This window comes from Pristiophorus japonicus, chromosome 22, assembly GCF_044704955.1.
Source record: "Pristiophorus japonicus isolate sPriJap1 chromosome 22, sPriJap1.hap1, whole genome shotgun sequence".
NCBI lineage: Eukaryota > Metazoa > Chordata > Chondrichthyes > Pristiophoridae > Pristiophorus > Pristiophorus japonicus.
In genome coordinates this window covers 35,874,513-35,893,690 of record NC_091998.1, presented here as the reverse complement: position 1 = coordinate 35,893,690, position 19,178 = coordinate 35,874,513, and the positions used below count along the sequence as shown (strand labels likewise).

At 47.6% G+C, this 19,178-nt stretch overlaps 1 protein-coding gene across 2 annotated transcripts in view; it reads left to right on the top strand.

Moving 5' to 3' along the window:
* The window catches only part of tbrg1 (transforming growth factor beta regulator 1), a 120,472-nt gene that overhangs the window by 31,757 nt on the left and 69,537 nt on the right, over window positions 1–19,178 (top strand). For both annotated transcript variants that reach the window (XM_070865925.1, XM_070865924.1), the window contains exons 7-11: window positions 1,352–1,591; window positions 4,239–4,309; window positions 4,779–5,020; window positions 15,581–15,720; window positions 18,507–18,653. In XM_070865925.1, coding sequence (XP_070722026.1) covers window positions 1,352–1,591; window positions 4,239–4,309; window positions 4,779–5,020; window positions 15,581–15,720; window positions 18,507–18,653 — 840 coding nt within the window. The remainder of the gene's footprint in view (window positions 1–1,351; window positions 1,592–4,238; window positions 4,310–4,778; window positions 5,021–15,580; window positions 15,721–18,506; window positions 18,654–19,178) is intronic.

The window sequence follows — 19,178 nt, the reverse complement described above, 5'->3', positions numbered from 1 at the left end:
AACTGTAGAGGGTGCCTGTGGCTACAGTCGGTCTGCCAACCGAGGGAGAAGAATCAGCCAGGATAACCATCCTGTATCGCAATCCCGTGACTGCTGCTGGAAAACGGGGCGACACTGAGGGCAGTATGGGGCTCAGGTGTGACATACTCCATTGTTGACACACATGCAATGTGTAGTCACTTGGCACATCATGGGTCGCCCCGACCTGTGTGAGAACACCACTGCCGGTCGGGGCTATAAATAGAGCTGGAGCGCCAGGCCCTGGAACATCGTGGGCGAATGAGGTTACGGGGCCCAGAAAAGCCGAGAACCCAGGGGCAGCACGGGCCAGCCCACACTGTGCGATATGTGTGCGCACTAGGTCCGTGCAGCAGAACAGATCTCCAGTTGTCCTGGTTAACTCTTGCCACTGGATAAAGACGTAGCTCTGTCGAGCCCATGTGGTGGCTGATGTGCAACGGTCACCACACGTTAAAAAAATCCACGCACAGGCATCTTCCACCCCCTCAATTGGAGTTCAGGACTGGAACATCGGGTCCTTCATTGAAACACCTGTGAACTCGTGGAAGCAAATTTACAATAATGAAAGGGATAGACAAGATAGAGGCAGAGAGGTTGTTTCCACTGGTCGAGGAGACTAGAACTAGGGGGCACAACCTCAAAATACGGGGGAGCCAATTTAAAACCGAGTTGAGAAGGAATTTCTTCTCCCAGAGGGTTGTGAATCTGTGGGATTCTCTGCCCAGGGAAGCAGTTGAGGCTAGCTCATTGAATGTATTCAAATCACAGATAGATAGATTTTTAACCAATAAGGGAATTAAGGGTTATGGGGAGCGGGCGGGTAAGTGGAGCTGAGTCCACGGCCAGATCAGCCATGATCTTTTTGAATTGCGGAGCAGGCTCGAGGGGCTAGATGGCCTACTCCTGTTCCTAATTCTTATGTTCTTATGTAAATCATCCTCATTCTAGGGATCGCCAATGATGATGATGATGATGAGTCACTTGGGTGAGATACCCAGACAGTTGGCAGTAGCTATAGAGCCGTTTGAAGCTTAGTCACCGACTTTTAGCGAGGAGAAAAGGGAGAAAAAATTGGACAGCTATCACTTTCGACGATAGTTTATTTTAATTTTCACTGATTAGCTCTGTCAAAAATGGTCAAAAAACCTGCACACCACTGCACCTGTACAACAACTTGCATTTATATAGCACCTTTAATGTAGTAAAACGTCCAAAGGTGCTTCACAGGAGTGTAATCACAAGAAACTTGGCTGCTCACGGTAATAGGGGTGATGTAATGAGGTACATGGAAACCTATATTTTTCTAAAATGATCACATTTTGCCTTGCAGACGGAGAAAGAACGACAGCAACTTCTCCAGACCTACCCGGCACAGCCGTTCCTCGTGCCTGTGACTCACCCGCCCGAGTATCCTAATCCACAGCTAATGGACCATCTCTCCAACTTCCCTTCCCCCTCCATATTCCAGGAGTCAAAACCCAAACTGAAGAAGGTTCTGAAGAAGACACTGAACGAGAAGTATAGGATTAAGTACCTCAGGCTGCGCAAGACTGTAAAAGCTCTGATTTTTGTGAGTACTTGCAATGCATTGAACAGCATTGTTGTGCTGCTGTCTGTCTGAAGCAGGAGTGTGCAGATTTTGTTCATCTGTAGACCCACCACTTGGTGAGGATCGAGAGGGTTGCTTCCGCTGTCTGCATCTTCGCAAGAATCAGTAACTTCAGGAGGGGGAAAAGTGGGGACAAAAGTCTCACCCCCAACAAACTATCAGTAAAAAAGTTTAAACATGGGCAAAATGCTAAAAAAAATACTCACACTGCTTCAGACCAGTTATATAGTAACATGGCAGACCATTGGTGAATGAGGCCGACCATTGGTGAATGAGATTGACCGTTGGTGAATGGGACGCACCGTTGGTGAACAAGACCGACCGTTGGTGAACAAGGCCGACCGTTGGTGAACGGGACCGACCGTTGGTGAACGGGACCGACCGTTGGTGAACAAGACCGACCGTTGGTGAACAAGACCGACCGTTGGTGAACAAGACCGACCGTTGGTGAACGGGACCGACCGTTGGTGAACGGGACCGACCGTTGGTGAACGGGACCGACCATGGGTGAACGGGACCGACCGTTGGTGAACGGGACCGACCGTTGGTGAACGGGACTGACCATGGGTGAACGGGACCGACCGTTGGTGAACGGGACTGACCATGGGTGAACGGGACCGACCGTTGGTGAACGGGACTGACCATGGGTGAACGGGACCGACCGTTGGTGAACGGGACTGACCATGGGTGAACGGGACCGACCGTTGGTGAACAAGGCTGATCATTGGTGAACGGGACGGGACTGACCATTGGTAAATGGGACTGACCGTTGGTGAATGGGTGTCAGCCGAGATTTGTATGAGCCCTGCTTTCTGTCCCAGTGAGAGAGTTTTCAATTGTTCACATTCCTGCTGCTTCAAAATATCAGAATGTAAAATTAGCAGGGCTGTGAGGAAGAGCGGGGAAGTGGGACTAAATGGATGGCTCTTTCAAAGAGCCGGCACAGGCACGATGGGCCGAATGGCCTCCCTCTTTGAATCTATGATTCTAAAATGGGTCACATGGGGATTAGATTGGTCGTTGCTGGTCATTGTCTGTGAGCTGGAGGTCATTTACATACAGTGTAGGATTCCAAAAATCTCGTTCCAAACGCATTGTCCCTCAGAAGCATGCTTTGACACTCGCTGCTTAAGATCTTCTCTTCAGTTTACCCAGTTTGACACTTTGGTTACTAACAACAGTCAGGCTGTGAGATGTTCCCATGATCCACTAGGGCTGGGCAGTGGGTTTGATTGACAGCTGTGTTTGAGATCTTTGAGAAGGGGAAAAGGTCACGATTTCACAGACAGCTCATTATATGGTAGTTCAAGGGTCAGTCTATGGTCAGTATTGGACTGGTGCAGATGAAATTAGAGGGCTTGGAGTTCAGAACAGGCAGCAGGATAGTTGAGCTAGATTTCAAACTGGCCATTTCTACAGGAGACTATTTAATGTCTGTATTTTTGTCTGATAATGCTCCTGTGAAGCACCTTGAGACGTTAAATGTGCTATATAAATGCAAGTTGTTGCCTTTAAAATGAAAATGAGTGCTGACTTTATTATTTTATGTATAGGAGAGAATAAAGTATATTTCACTATTGTACAGTTCATTCACTTGTCTTGTGTAAATTGAGCCATTTAGGGTCTAAGCCTTAGTATGGTGAGTGTGTGCATCGAGTCCGTTTGCACAGGAGGAGACTCCTGTGGCAGTACTTGTCACATTCCAGGAACCTGTGTTATGATTCTTGGGTCTTACCATCATTTACCGCGATAATGGACAAAATAGGTACAGTCCAGGTGATCGGGAACACGAGGTTTGCTTGCAGGAGTGACGGGTGACAATGAACCCAAGAAAGTAGATTCTGTAAAAGCCCCAAAAGATGACAGTAACTGAGGTTCTATATCAACGGCAGGTCGGGCCATAAAAGGAGCAGTGTGACGGCGTACCACTGCAAGGTACAGCTGGTGCAGGAGGCTGACGTAAGCGAAGAGGGCGGCTGGATTGGATGTCACCAAGGTCCAGGTCGGTGATTGGAGCTTGGGCAGGTACAGCAGGAGCGGTGAGGTCGGGGCAAAGGAGCGGCGAGTGATCGTGGAGTGACGCGATCGGGGCCCAGGGGAGGCGTGAGTTTGAGGCCCAGAAGAGACGAGGGCCCAGGGACAGCACGGGCCAGCCCACACTGCGATATGTGTGCGCACTGGGTCCGTGTAACAGAGCTGGTCTCCAGTCGTCTTGGTTAACCCTTGCCACTGCATCAAGACCTAGCTCTGTCAAGCCCGTGTGGTGGCTGGTGTGCAACGGCCACCCCACGTTAAAAAAATTCAGGCACAGGCATCTTCCACCCTTCAGGATGTAGTTTGGGATCCGGAATATTAGGTCCTTCATTGAAACACCTGTGAACTCATCCCTTTTCGGCGTGGAAGCAAGTCATCCTCGATACGAGGGACTGCCTATGATGATGATTGAGCACTTTAGCTGTGCCGGTAGTGTATGTTGTAGAATATATATTATACATTCTGCTGAGAGGGAGTAGAGAGGGACGTACGGAGTGCATGTTTCTGAGTTAAGTAAGGAATAAAGTGGCCTTTCTTTATCTGCCTGCTTATGGGTACAATGACTATATTTCAGGAGAATGCAGCTCTCTGTGATGAAATTGCTTATATAGAGCAGAAATTCGTCCGAACCAAAGAGGAAAGACGGTAAGGAATATTTTCACATGCAAATGTTTATGCTTCGTGTTTTAGCTGCCTGCTCCCGTGGCTGACAATGTTTCCATTGTGCGGACTAAATTAAAGTCTAAAATTGTTCTGCTCAGCACTGACCCAAAACTGGGTGCTAATAGTTGTAAATTTCCATGAGTTACAACCTTTGGGGATGCTATTGTCTAAAATATTAAACTGCAATGTCTTTTGTACTTTAAAATTGTTTTATTGAAGCATTTAGAATTAAAAAAAAAAGATTTATACTGAGTAATTCATCAAAGAAAATAATTCATATTGGAAGCTGAAAGGTTTTTGCTCAAAAAGTATATTTTTGCAATTAACAGAATTTGTAATTTTTCATTCTTTTCCTCTTTATTTCATGAAATCTAATTTGGTTTAATTACTGGTACATAAAAAGGATGTTTGTAGTCATGATGTTGTCGCTCTCTCTTTAAATGCACCTTAGGTTCCTATTAAAGAGGCTCTTGCAGCACCAGAGCTTAAGTGATGGGCCTGAGCTTACAGGACCCACCAGCACCGTGCTTACCCCTTCCGTGTACAGTGTCCCTTGTGGAACCAGCCAGGTCCCAGGGCTCTCCAGCCTCCCCACGACACCACTCACCAGTACTTCAGTCGGAGAGGAGGCAGTGGGGAAAAAGTCAAAGAAAGACAAGAGAGACAAAGGAAAAGATAATGGCAAGGATGATGGTAAGCCTTTGGGGATCCTGTATGCACTGCGGGAGTGACCAGTGTACTTATTTGTTGCACAATCGTGCAATCACGAGATGGTATCAGAAAGCAGAGCACGTGTTTGTAACCACTGCTGACTGCAATTGTTAACTTCCATCAGTGCATCCAGCGTCGGCACAGATCATTCAACCTCACCAAGCATGGAGTGCCGACTCTTTTAGCAGCCCTTTAACTAAAACTATTGTTTTGCCTGTCCCGGCACTGATTTGCACACCCCGCCATTGTTAGAGATGGAACAGACATAGAGGGAGAGACTGTCTCGGGCGCAGGCCGGGCAGGCCAGGGCAGGTAGTATGTTCGAGACTTGAGGCGGGAGGTGCCTAGTTAAAGAAAGAAAGACTTGCATTTATATAGCGCCTTTCACGACTACCGGACGTCTCAAAGCATTTTACAGCCAATGAAGTACTTTTTGAAGTGTAGTCACTGTTGTAATGTGGGAAATACGGCAGCCAATTTACATACAGCAAGCTCCCACAAACAGCAATGTGATAATGACCCAGATAATCTGTTTTTGTTATGTTGATTGAGGGATAAATAATGGCCAGGACACCGGGGATAACTCCCCTCCTCTTCTTCGAAATAGTGTCATGGGATCTTTTACGTCCACCTGAGAGGGCAGATGGGGCCTCGGTTTAACATCTCATCCAAAAGACGGCACCTCCAACAATGCAGCACTCCCAACAATGCTAGCTTAGATTTATGTGCTCAAGTCCCTGGAATAGGACTTGAACCCACAACCTTCCGACTCAGAGGTGAGAGTGCTGCCCACTGAGCCACAGCTGACACAGTTGGGCGTAGAATAACTCAAAAATAGATCTGGAAAAAAACGTGAGGCCTGTGCTCTCACCGAACCGCTGAATTCTCCAGTGCAGCCTAGCTATTCCTGCAGTCCTCATTCTGTGTTATGGTCGATAATCGGGATTCTGTAAAGTTGCAGATGTATTTCATTTGACTTATCCAGAGGAATGCTGGTTTCCCCCCCCCAGTTTTCTCATGCTCTGAATGTGCTGACTGCTGCTGTTCCTACAGATAGTGCCAGCCCTCTGGAGCTTGCACAAGTTGCCATTCTTTATTCATGAGGCTGGATAGCGGGTCTCAGCAAGCTATTTTACCTTGGAGGGCCATCACAGCCAGTCTTGACCTGACATGCACACCGTCCAGCAGGATTCACTGAATAGTAATCAGGAGCATGAACCAGGAAGATCGTTCTCCTTCCATGGGTGTTGAAGCCACGAGTAGCACCCCAGATGCTGCGCTGTCTTGAGTGCAGCTTACACACCGCTGTATCTCGGTCTGAATGGCTCAGTATTGCAGCTGGCAGTGTATTCATTGGGCAAGCTTCAATATTTTGATTTTTAATTAATAATAAGAGATACCTCCTGGTGCTGTCACGGTGAAGCAAGCCACCTACAGTCAGCATGAAAACAACAGTCGTTACACATTCCCCTCTTTCCTGAGGCAAGCTTGCAGCCAAGGCGTGGGGTGGGGACATCTTTGGATAAAGAGTTAGGGGCAGGGAGTGCGTTACCGTTTGGGTCACCCCATGGAGTTTAGGAGTAGGTATTTCCACCTGGTTAGTTTCCGAGATGGCATAGCTTAGAGGAAGTTTACCTTTTATTTGTACAGTTCTAGTCTCCTTACCTAAGAAAGGATATACTTGTCATAGAGGGAGTGCAGCGAAGGTTCACCAGACTGATTCCTGGGATGGCAGGACTGTCGCATGAGGAGAGATTGTGTCGACTAGGCCTGTATTCACTAGAGTTTAGAAGAATGAGAGGGGATCTTATTGAAACGTGTAAAATTCTGACTGGGTTGGATAGACTGGATGCGGGGAGGATGTTTCCCCGGGCTGGGAAGTCCAGAACAAGGGGTCACAGTCTCAGGATACGGGGTAGGAAATTTAGGACCAAGATGAGGAGAAATTTTTTCGCTCAGAGGGTGGTGAACCTTGTGGAATTCGCTACCACAGAAGGCTGTGGAGGCCAAGTCACTGAATATATTTAAGAGGGAGATAGATAGATTTCTATAAACAAAAGGCATCAAGGGGTATGGGGAAAAAGCGGGAATATGGTGTTGAGATAGAGGATCAGCCATGATCATATTGAATGGCGGTGCAGACTCGAAGGGCCGAATGGCCTCTACTGCTCCTATTTTCTATATTTCTATGAAACACTCATGGAACTCACAGGACCCCAACCCTGGACAGCTAAATGGCACATCACGGTACTGAATGTAAGCCTGCTCCCAAGCAAGCAATACATCAATCCAACTCCATGTTGAGTGTGGAAGGCTGTGCAGTGCCGAATTGAAAGGCGAGGTACTGTTCCTTGAACTTAATTGAAAAAGTTTAGAGGGTCTCGGACAGAGAGGTCGGAGTGGGAGTGGGATAGAAAATTAAAATGACAGGCAACCGGAAGCTCGGAGTCACACTGGAGGACTGAACGGAGGTTTTCAACAAATTGATCACTCAACCTGCATTTGCTCTCCCCAGTGTAGAGAAGACTGTGAGCAGTGAGTACAGTATACTAAATTGACAGAAGTACAAGTAAATCACTGTCTCACCTGGAAGGTGTATTTGGGGCCCTGGATAGTGGGAAGGGAGGAGGTGAAAGGGCAGTTGTTGCATCTCCTGCGCTTGCACGAGAAGGTGCTGTGAGAAGGGGAGTGGGCGCTGGGAGGTGATTGAGAAGTGACCCAGAGTGTCCGGAAGGAAGGGTCCTTTCGGAATGCCGAAAGGGGAGTGGAGGAGAAGGTGAGTTGGCACTGGAGGTGGCGGAAATGGCGGCGGTTGATCCATTTAACGTGGAGGCCGCTGGGCTGGAGGGTGAGGACAAGCGGAACCCTGTTGTGGTTCTGAGAGGGAGGGGAAGGGGGTGAGAGCAGAGATGTGGGAAATAGAACGGTCACGGTCGAGGGCCGTGTTAACCATGGCGGAGGGAAATCCTCGGTTGAGGAAAAAGGAAGACATGTCCGAGGCACTAGTGTGAAAGGTGGCATCATCAGAGCAGATGCGACGGAGACGGAGAAACTGGGAGAATGGAATGGAGTCCTTACAGGATGCGGGGTGGGAGGAAGTGTAGTCCAGGTAGCTGTGGGAGTCAGTGGGCTTATAGTGGATACTGATCGAAAGCCGATCCCCAGAGATGGAGACGGAGAAGTCGAGGAAGGGAAGTGAAGAGTGGGAGATGGACCCAGTCAAGGCGAGGGGAGGGTGGAAATTTGAAGCGTAATGACTGAAATTAGTTGCACGAGCAGGAAGCAGCACCGATACAGCCATCAATGTACCAGAAAAAGGTGAGGGAGGGGACCCGAGCAGGACTGTATTCTGTTGTTTGCTTGTTGTCAGAGGGTTTGCTAATGGTGTCCTTGCCTTACCTGGAACAACCTTCTCCTTTCACTCCTGGTACAACACAGTGCAATGTGTACTTGTTTCAGGTGCTCACAGTCAGGTGTTGACAAAGCGTTTTTGTCTTGTTTTAGCTCGATATTTATTGCTTTCATTTAGTCGCAATATATAAGGAGTTCAAACTTTGACATAAACAAAATATCATTTTTCAAGTACTCCGAGCAATTTTGGTCTCCAATCAGATAGCTTGAGGGAGGAGCCAAGCCATATAATTCAAACACACATAACTGAGCAATTTACTCTGTATCTAACCCCGTGCTGTACCTGCCCTGGGAGTGTGTGATGGGACAGTGTAGAGGGAGCTTTACTCTGTATCTAACCCGTGCTGTACCTGCCCTGGGAGTGTTTGATGGGACAGTGTAGAGGGAGCTTTACTCTGTATCGAACCCTATACTGTACCTGCCCTGGGAGTGTGTGATGGGACAGTGTAGAGGGAGCTTTACTCTGTATCTAACCCGTGCTGTACCTGCCCTGGGAGTGTTTGATGGGACAGCGTAGAGGGAGTTTTACTCTGTAACTAACACCATGCTGTACCTGCCCTGGGAGTGTTTGATGGGACAGTGTAGTGGGATAGTGTGGAGGGAGCTTTACTCCATATCTAACCTGTGCTATACCTGTCCTGCGAGTGTTTGATGGGACAGTATAGAGGGAGCTTTACTCTGCATCTAACCCGTGCTGTACCTGCCCTGAGAGTGTGTTTGATGGGACAGTATAGAGGGAGCTTTACTCTGTATCTAACCCCGTGCTGTACCTGCCCTGGGAGTGTGTGATGCTGACACTGGGTGCCTGAAATAGGAAAGTGTTCCATTTGTCTGCACTAACGTCCCTCACCTTAATGAGCACAAAACTCCATCAAAAAAGATAGAAAGTTTTATAAATAAATGTTGTTTGTTGTTCAGCCGTGTTTAGATGGGTAGTGTTTGGAGTGGGTAGTGCAGCCTCCAGCTCAGGGCTATTCCAGCATGGGTCAGCCAGCATTGTTCAGTGTGGATATTGGAGCCTGTACACACCGAGTCACTGGGGTGGTGATCTGGACCTGCCATCAGTCACGTGCTGTTACAGGAGGCTCTGAGTCAGTGCCTGGGTTTTCAAAGACGAATAACTGCGTAACTTGTTCAGTTATGTGTTTGATTGGCAGCTCCCATTGAATTCAGCTGACAGTAATTCAAACCTACAACTGTTTTGGGTGGTACTGAATTAGCTTGGACTGTTCAAGTTGGTCTCGAACTTTCACAAAGCTCAGGTCAGGATGGTAAGCTCCCGCAGTTGGCAAGAATCAAAGAACAAAAGAATAACTGTATACAAAAGTATAATTTAAAAAAAAATACAGTTTAATATATAGATTGTAAACCATTTATTATTTTCCTTTTGAGGAATTAGCATGGTTTAACATCTACTCTAAATATATGCATTACATATTGCTGTGATTTATTCATGTGTTCACCAATGTTCAATAAATTCAATTGGCAATTAAAGCCAACAAACAGGTCTGGTGTGATGATATTCTGCCACCTCTTGGAGGACACGGAAAGACTCCTGTAGGCACAGGATAGATCCTGTAGCTAAAGAAAGGGTTTCTGAATATTATCCTGGGCACACTATCCCAACTTACTTAGTTATCCGAGTCAGCGAACATGCTCTCAAGGCTGTCGTGAGCTATGGCTCCTCTCTGCGAGTAATCAGGACTATTGACAGCTGAAATATCTAGAGTAACAAGGGCAGAGAAGACCCACAAATATGTTGTCTGGGTCTCGCTCAACAGCTCTGAGACCTTGAGGTAGAACTCACAAAATGAAGGCAATTCTGGCTTCCCCTGTCCCAGCTATTAGTACTGGGTGGCCCAACACTCAAGAGTTATGGCCTGAAAGGCAACCCATGCTGGGCATGGTGACCAGTGCACCCAAACCAACCCTCAACACAGTGTGTCCTTTGTAGTCCAGCTGAGAAGGCCAACGGTGACCCAGGAACACCCCATAATAACAGCAACGCTATTAGCCTGGAAAGCCTCTGAAAATACCTGTAGATCCTCGTCGCAGTGTGGCCCTTCTCCCACATGCATTCGCGGTGGGTAGGTTCTCAATCTGGCACCAGACCAGGCCAGTGTCCTGACCTCCTTCCAACAGCTGGCTGGCTGGCTTTCCCAACATGGCCAGTCCTGTCCCTCGAGAACCTGACCCCACTGTAACAGCTTTAACATGATCAGTACTGTCCCTCCAGGTCCTGACTACACTAACAGCTCCAACGTGAGCTGCCTTCCTGAAGCCGTACTCCACTCCACAACAGACAAATACAGCGCCACCCTGCGCTCCATGTTTGTTCCCGATCGATAAGCACATGGTAAATCTGGTGGGGAGCCTGGGAGTGAAGGGCTGCCAGATAGAGGAGGAGGAGGAGGAAGGGGGAGGGGTCTGGAAGTAGACCCTCGTGACTGCTACCTCTTGCAGATATGCAACGGCCAGGATCAATGCTCCCGCTAATTTAATTTTGGGTGTGCGGGCAACAGGCTGTGGGGCCCATTCGTGTTATCATGCACGTGCGATTTTTTTCCATTATAAAGCCACTGAGTGGCCTGCGCGGGATAGCTGGCAAAGCAACTCACCTGCTGGCACCTTGTATCACTTGTCCACAGCTCAGGAGTTTACGTCCATTAGCAACAGGACAAGGGCATTCGGCCCCTCAAGCCTGTTCTACCAGTCAATTGGATCATGGTTGATCTTAACTCTAATTACCCGCCTTGGTTCTGTAACTTGGAAGTAATGTTCCACAAGGATCGGTGCTGGGACCACTTGTTGTTCAAATCATATCAATGATTTGGACTCGGGAATCGGAAGTAAAATTTCAAAAATTGGGGGGACATGGTGTGTAGTTAACACAGAGGAAGACTGCGACAAAATACAAGACATTAATAAACTTGCAGAATGGGCGTGTAATTGGCCAGTGAGCTTCAGTATCTATCAGTGCGAGGTAATACATGTTGGTAGGAAGAATAAGGAGACCACAAACGCCTTGGAAAATAAATGTGGCAACGGAGCAGAGGAACAGGGCTCCGGGGCACAGATACACACATCACTAGAAGTAACAACGCAGGTTAACAAGGCCATAAAAAGCAAACACAGCAGTAGTTCATTTACAGAATTGAAAAACAGAGAAGTTATGTTAAACTTGTACAAAACCTTAATTAGACCACACTTGGAGTACTGTGAACAGTTCTGGTCTCCATGTTATAAAAAGGATATAGAGGCACTGGAGAAGGTGCAACAATAGTTACTAGGATGATAGCAGAACTGAGGTTATACCCATTAGGAAGGATTGAACAGGAAAGGGGAAGGCTGAGGGGTGACCCGATAGAAGTCTTTAAGATGATGAAAGGGTTTGATAGGGTAAACGTAGAGAAGATGTTTCCACTTGTGGGCGAAACCAGAACGAGGGGTCATCAATATAAGATAGTCACTTATAAACCCAATAGTGAATTCAGGAGAAATCTCTTTACCCAGACACAAAACTGCGGTTGCTGGCAATCTGAAATAAAAACAGAAAATGCTAGAAATAATCAGCAGGTCAGGCAGCATCTATGGAGAGAGAAACAGAGTTAACGTTTCAGGTCGATGACACTTCATCAGAACTGCTACCCAGACAGTGGTGAGAATGTGGAACTCGCTGCCCCAGGAAGTAGTTGAGGCAAATAGCACAGATACATTTAAGGGGAAGCTGGAAAAACACATGAGGGAGAAAGGAACAGAAGGATATGTTGGTGGGGTTCGAGGGGCGGGAGGGGGCTTGTGTGGAACATAGGCACCGTCATGGACCTGTTAGGCCGAATGTCCTGTTTCTGTGCTGTAAATACTTCGTAGCGCTGAATACCCTTACCGAACAGAAATCTACCAATCTCAGTTAAGATATTTTCAATTGACCCCACTCAGCCTCGATAGCGTTCTGTGGGAGAGAGTTCCAGATTCCCACTACTCTTTGTATGAACATCACCCCTGATCGGGCTAGCTCTAACTTTAACATTCTGCTCCCTTGACTCCTCCACCAGAGGAAATACCTTCTCTCTATCTACTCTATCAAATCCTTTAATCATCATAAACACCTCAATTAGATCCCCCCCTAATCTTCTATACTAGCTTATGCAACCTGTCCTCATAATTTAACCCTTTCAGCCCTGGTATAATTCTGCGCTGCTCCCCCCTCCGAGGCCGATATATCCTTCCAGAGGGACACAGAGTCCAGATGGGGTCTGACAGATAGATATTTGGGAGTATGAATTATAGCTATTCCTGAGACATGGCTGAAAGAAAGGCAGCTCAACACTCTGCTTACCGGGTTTTCAGACGAATTGAGAGGGGTTAAAAAAAGGCAGGGGGGAATGGGGAGTCCCAGTATTAATTAAAGAATCAATTACAGCTGTGAGGAGGGATGATATGTTAGAGGGGTCATCAACTGAGGCCATATGGGTTGAATTGAAGAATAAAAAAGGGTTAATCTCACTGCTGGGAGTGTACTGTAGACCCCCAAACAGTCCGGGGGAGATAGAAGAGCAAATATGTGGACAAATTTCTGAGAAGTGCAAAGACTATAGGGCAGTAATAATAGGGGATTACCACTACCCTAATATTAACTGGGGTAAAATTAGTGTGAATGGTACAGAGAGTGTGGAATTCCTAAAATGCATTCAAGAGAACGTTTTTAGCTAGTATGTAACAAGCCCAACAAGGGAGGGGGCGGTTCTGGACTTAGTTTTAGGAAATGAAGCTGGGCAGGTGGAAGAGATATCAGTGGGAGATCATTTTGGTGGAAGTGATCATAATTCAGTTAGATTTAGGGTAGTTATGGAAAAGGACAAAGATAGACCAGGAATAAAAGTTCTCAATTGGAGAAAAGCCAAGTTTGCTGAGCTGAGATGGGATATAGCCAAAATGGACTGGAAACTGCTACTTGATGGTAAATCAGTGTCAGAGCATTAAAGGAGGAAATCACGAGGGTTCAGAGCAAGTATGTTCCTTCAAAGAAAAAGGGTGGGACTAACAAATCAAGAACCCCCTGGATGTCAAGGGACATACAGAGTAGGATAAGAAAAAAAGGGAGGCTTATGACAGATACCGAGGGCTCAATACTGCAGAAACTCTCGGAGTGTAGAAAGTGCAGGGGTGCAATTAGAAAGGAAATTAGGAAAGCAAAGAGAAGGCATGAACAAACTTTGGCAAGTAAAATCAAGGAAAACCCAAAGATGTTTTATAAATACATTAAGAGCAAGAGGACAACAAAAGGGCCTATTAAAGACCATAAAGGCAATCGTGGAGGCGGGAGACGTGGGTATGGTTCTTAATGAATACTTTGCGTCTGTTTTCACAAAAGAGAGGGGCGATGAAGGGGTTTAGCATCTTTGAAAGTGGATAAATCCCCAGGCCCGGATGAAATGTATCTCAGGCTGTTAAGAGAAGCAAAAGAGGAAATAGCAGAGGCTCTGACCATCATTTTCCAATCCTCTCTGGATACAGGTGTGGTGCCAGAGGACTGGAGGACTGCTAATATTGTACCAATGTTTAAAAAGGGAGAAAGGGATAGACCGAGTAATTGCAGGCCAATCCGCCGAACCTCGGTGGTGGAAAAATTATTGGAAAAAATTCTGAGGAACAGGATAAATCTTAATTTAGAAAGACATGGATTAATCAAGGACAGTCAGCATGGATTTGTTAAGGGACTTGTTAAGTGCCTGACTAACTTGATTAAATTTTTTGAGGAGGTAACAAGGAGGGTCGATGAGGGTAGTGCGTTTGATGTAGTGTATATGGATTTTAGCAAGGCTTTTGCAAAGGTCCCACAAGGCAGTCTGGTCACAAAAGTAAAAGCCCATGGGATCCAAGGCAAAGTGGCAAGTTACATCCAAAATTGGCTCAGAGGCAGGAAGCAAAGGGTAATGGTTGATGGGTATTTTTGTGACTGGAAGGCTGTTTCCAGAGGGGTTCCGCAGGGCTCAGTGCTGGGTCCCTTGCTTTTTGTGGTATACATCACTGATTTAGACTTGAATGTAGGGGCTATGATTAAGAAGTTTGCAGATGATTCTAAAATCGGCTGTGTGGTTGATGATGAAGAAAGCTGCGGACTGCAGGAAGATATCAATGAACAGGTGGAAACATTGAGAGATTCAGTGAGTGGGCAAAACTATGGCAGATGAAGTTCAATGTGGTGAAGTATGAGGTCATCCTCACTGGACCCAAGAAAAATTGATCGGAGTATCTTTCAGACGGTGAGAAGCGAGGGAGGGACTGTGGAGGGGCCGAGAGATTTAGGGGTCCATGGACAGAAATCAGTAAAAGCTAGTGGGCAAGTACAACAAATCATTAAAAAGGCTAACGGAATGTGGGCCTTTATCACATGAGGGGTGAAGTTATGTTACTGCTATACAGAGCTCTGGTTAGAATCATAGAAATTTACAGCACGGAAGGAGGCCATTTCGGCCCATCGTGTCCGCGCCGGCCGACAAAGAGCTATCTAGCCTAATCCGACTTTTCAGCTTTCGGTCCGTAGCCCTGTAGGTTATGGCACATCAAGTGCACATCAGAATACATTTTAAAAGTGGTGAGGGTTTCTGCCTCTACCACCCTTTCAGGCAGTGAGTTCCAGACCCCCACCACGCTCTGGGTGAAGAAATTTCCCCTCATATCTCCTCTAAACTTCCTACCAATTACTTTAAATCTATGCCCCCTGGTTGTTGACTCCTTTGCTAAGGGAAATAGGTCTGTCCTATCCACTCTATCTAGGCCCCTCATATTTTTATACACCTCAATAAGGTCTCCCCTCAGCCTCCTCTGTTCCAAAGAAAACAACCCAGCCTATCCAATCTTCCCTCAGAGCTACAATTCTCCAGTCCAGGCAACATCCTCGTAAATCTCCTCTGTACCCTCTTCAGTGCAATCACATCATTCCTGTAATGTGGTGACCAGAACTGCACGCAGTATTCCAGCTGTGTATTCTCTGAATACAAAATATGGATATGGACCAACTTTCTTTGATGACCTCAAAGTATGTTCTGAATACCAAAAGAGATGTATTCAGATTTTGTGCTTGATATATGTAGTTTGCTGGAAGCGCTAACGTGCAATTAATTCTAGGTCTGAAAAAAGTATCAAAGAAGAAGCGAGGTGGGGACAGGAGCATCCGAAAGCTGGTTCAGCCAATCCCCCTGGACCCGTGCGGGAGGCCCATCTTTCCGATTGTGCTCGGAGGACTGACCATTTACAGTTTGGGAGAGGTTTGCGTTCTTATTCATTCTCTTTGGTTCCAGGAAAGAGCACCACCGTTGTAGGATAATTCTCAGCTTCGCAGCAGCAAATTATAGATCAGTGTACTTGGCCATCAATCTCATTCTGAGAGGCCACATGAGGAATCATAAAATCTCTCAATGTAGCTAACCTTGTGCTGTCCCTGCCCTGGGAGTGTTTGATGGGACAGTGTAGAGGGAGCTTTACTCTGTATCTAACCCCTTGCTGTACCTGCCCTGGGAGTGTTTGATGGGACAGTGTAGAGGGAGCTTTACTCTGTATCTAACCCGTGCTGTACCTGCCCTGGGAGTGTTTGATGGGTCAGTATAGAGGGAGCTTTACTCTGTATCTAACCCGTGCTGTACCTGCCCTGGGAGTGTTTGATGGGTCAGTATAGAGGGAGCTTTACTCTGTATCTAACCCATGCTGTACCTGCCCTTGGAGTGTTTGATGGGACAGTGTAGAGGGAGCTTTACTCTGTATCTAACCCATGCTGTACCTGCCCTGGGAGTGTTTGGTGCTGACACTGGATGCCTGAAATAGGAAAGTATTCCATTTGTCTGCACTAACATCCCTCACCTTAATGAGCACAAAATACCAACACAAAAAGGTAGAAAAGTTTATAAATAAATATTTTTGTTTGTTGTTCAGCCGTGTTTAAATGGGTAGTGTTTGGAGTGGGTAGTGCAGCCTCCAGCTCAGGGCTATTCCAGCATGGGTCAGCCAGCAATGGGTAGTGTTTGGAGTGGGTAGTGCAGCCTCCAGCTCAGGGCTATTCCAGCATGGGTCAGCCAGCATTGTTCAGCGTAGATATTGGAGCCTGTACACACCGAGTCCCTGGGGTGGCGATCTGGACCTGCCATCAGTCACGTGCTGTTACAGGAGGCTCTGAGTCAGTGCCTGGGTTTTCCTTTTCCTTCAGGAAGGAAGGCGAAGGGCCCCCCCCGCCCCCCCCACACTCACTGTAAGCCACTGGGCTTCACTTCCAAATGCCCAGCAGTGGAGCAGCTTTAGCAGGGCACTGGACGCAGGTCAGACACGATGGTACATGAAGACCTGAGAAAGAGGAAAGGGTTGGAATACCTGAGGGGACGGGTATTGGGGATCCCCTGATTCCAAGCTGATCCAGTGAGAAGCTCAGACATGAGACCCGCAAACTCCTGGAGTTGAATTCCAATCTACGCTGAGTTAGCTGATTTTAGCCAGGGGGCTATAATTGGCCTCAGAATCCCTGGGCAATGAAGGGAGCAAAAACCCTACTCCTGACTGCCATTCTGCCACACACCTCCCCTCCCCTCCTCTTCCCTTCTCTCCCCTCAGCTGGTAAATGCCCATATATGGATCACCGGTGAGGGGGTTGAAGTCTGCTTAGGATGCTCACCCTCTTTGTTTGAATAACAGAAAGAAAGGACTTGCATTTATCTAACCCTTTTCACAACCTTAAGACAGCTCAAAGTGCTTTACAGCCAATGAAGTACTTTTGGAATGTAGTCATTGTTGTAATATAGGAAAAGCAGTAGCCAATTTGCGCACAGCAAGCTCCCACAAACAGCAATGTGACAATGACCAGATAATCTGTTTTTTAGCGATTATTGAGGGATAATTATTGGCCAGGACGCCAGGGAAAACTGCCCTGCTCGTCTTTGAAATAGTGCCATGGGATTTTTTCCGTCCACCTGAGAGAGCAGATGGGCCTTGGTTTAACGTCGCTACCGAAAGACAGTGCAGCACTCCCTCAGCGCTGCAATGGAGTGTCTGGAGAGGGACTTAAACCCACAACCCTCTGATTCAGAGGTGAGAGTGCTATCCACTGAGCCACGGCTGATACTTGGGTCTCGCATCGCTCTGACATTTCCCTGGCTTATGTGTGAGGAGTACCTAGGAGCTGATGGTATGTGTGGAACTACTTAAAGTGAGTGTCTGCAGGAGAAATGGGGGGGTAGCGGGGGGGGTGGGGGGGGAGACGACAGAGACATCTGCTGGTTTTGTTTCATTATAGGCAGCCTCTCTGAATCGAGGAAGTTCTTAGGTGGCTGAACAGTCCAACAGAACCACAGCCCCTGTCACAGGTGGGACATACAGTTGTTGAGGGAAGGGGTGGGTGTGACTGGTATGTAGCACACTCATTCCTCTGCCTGCGCTTGATTTCCACATGCTCTTGGCGATGCGACTCGAGGTGCTCAGCGCCCTCCCGGATGCACTTCCTCCACTGAGGGCGGTCTTTGGCCAGCGACTCCCAGGTGTCAGTGGGGATGTTGCATTTTATCAGGGAGGCTTTGAGGGTGTCCTTGTAACGTTTCCTCCGCCCACCTTTGGCTCGTTTGCCATGAAGGAGTTCCGAGTAGAGCGCTTGCTTTGGGAATCTCGTGTCTGGCATGCGGACAGTGTGGCCCACCCAGCGGAGCTGATCAAGTGTGGTCAGTGCTTCAATGCTGGGGATGTTGGACTGGTCGAGGATGCTAATGTTTTGTTTCAACACACTCCCGGGACCTAAGCATCTGATGTACTTTTCACTTTGAAGTATTTTACACTCTGCACGGCCGACAATGACACAGCTGAAGAAGGACGCAGTTTGGCGATCCGAGGTGACTGCTCGGGTGAGGGAAGGCCAGCCGCGCGCCCAAGCGGTCGGTGGTCCTTACCAGGGTGAGCCGGTCACACGGGGTCAATGCCTGCCAGCTATCCAATCACGGCCCACGTGCTGTGCGCCTGTCCCTGTGGAGCTGGGATTGGGAGTTACTGATTGCACACTGAACTCTGTCTGTCTGGATATTAGATCATTGTGGATCGCTCAGGTTTCTGTGATGAGACGGCCATCTATCCTGTGGGGTTTTGCAGCACGCGGATCTACGCCAGTATGAAGAACCCCAACCACAAGTGTCTGTACACCTGTCAGATCAAAGATGGCGGAACTGGACCACAGGTATTTCAAAACACATAACCTGCAATTGGTGTTGCTGTGCAATGATGCGGATTACATTTTTGTGAAGTATTTGCTGAAGTTTTGAACCTGCATTTTGTTGCGGGGTATCCTGTCCTGATGTGGGTGTCAGTGCTCCCTTTCATTTCTTTTTGAGTGCACGGTCCATTCAAAGTATCGGGGTTTTCTCCTTCAACAACTGGTGAGTTGGCTGTGCAGGAGTTCCAGAGCGTTGCACAGCCACGCAGCTTAAAGAACATTGGTGGGTGCCATGTAATGGCGAGGATGCCCTGTAATGGTGAGGATGCACTGTAATGGTGAAGATGCCCTGTAATAATGGTGTGGGTGTCGTGTAATGGCGAGGGTGTCGTGAAATGGCGAGGGTGTCGTGTAATGGCGAGGGTGTCGTGTAATGGCGAGGGTGTCGTGTAATGGCGAGGGTGTCCTGTAACGGCGAGGGTGCCGTGTAATGATGGTGAGGATGCCCTGTAATTGTCAGATTAAGTGAGTCTGGCAAAACTGGCAAAT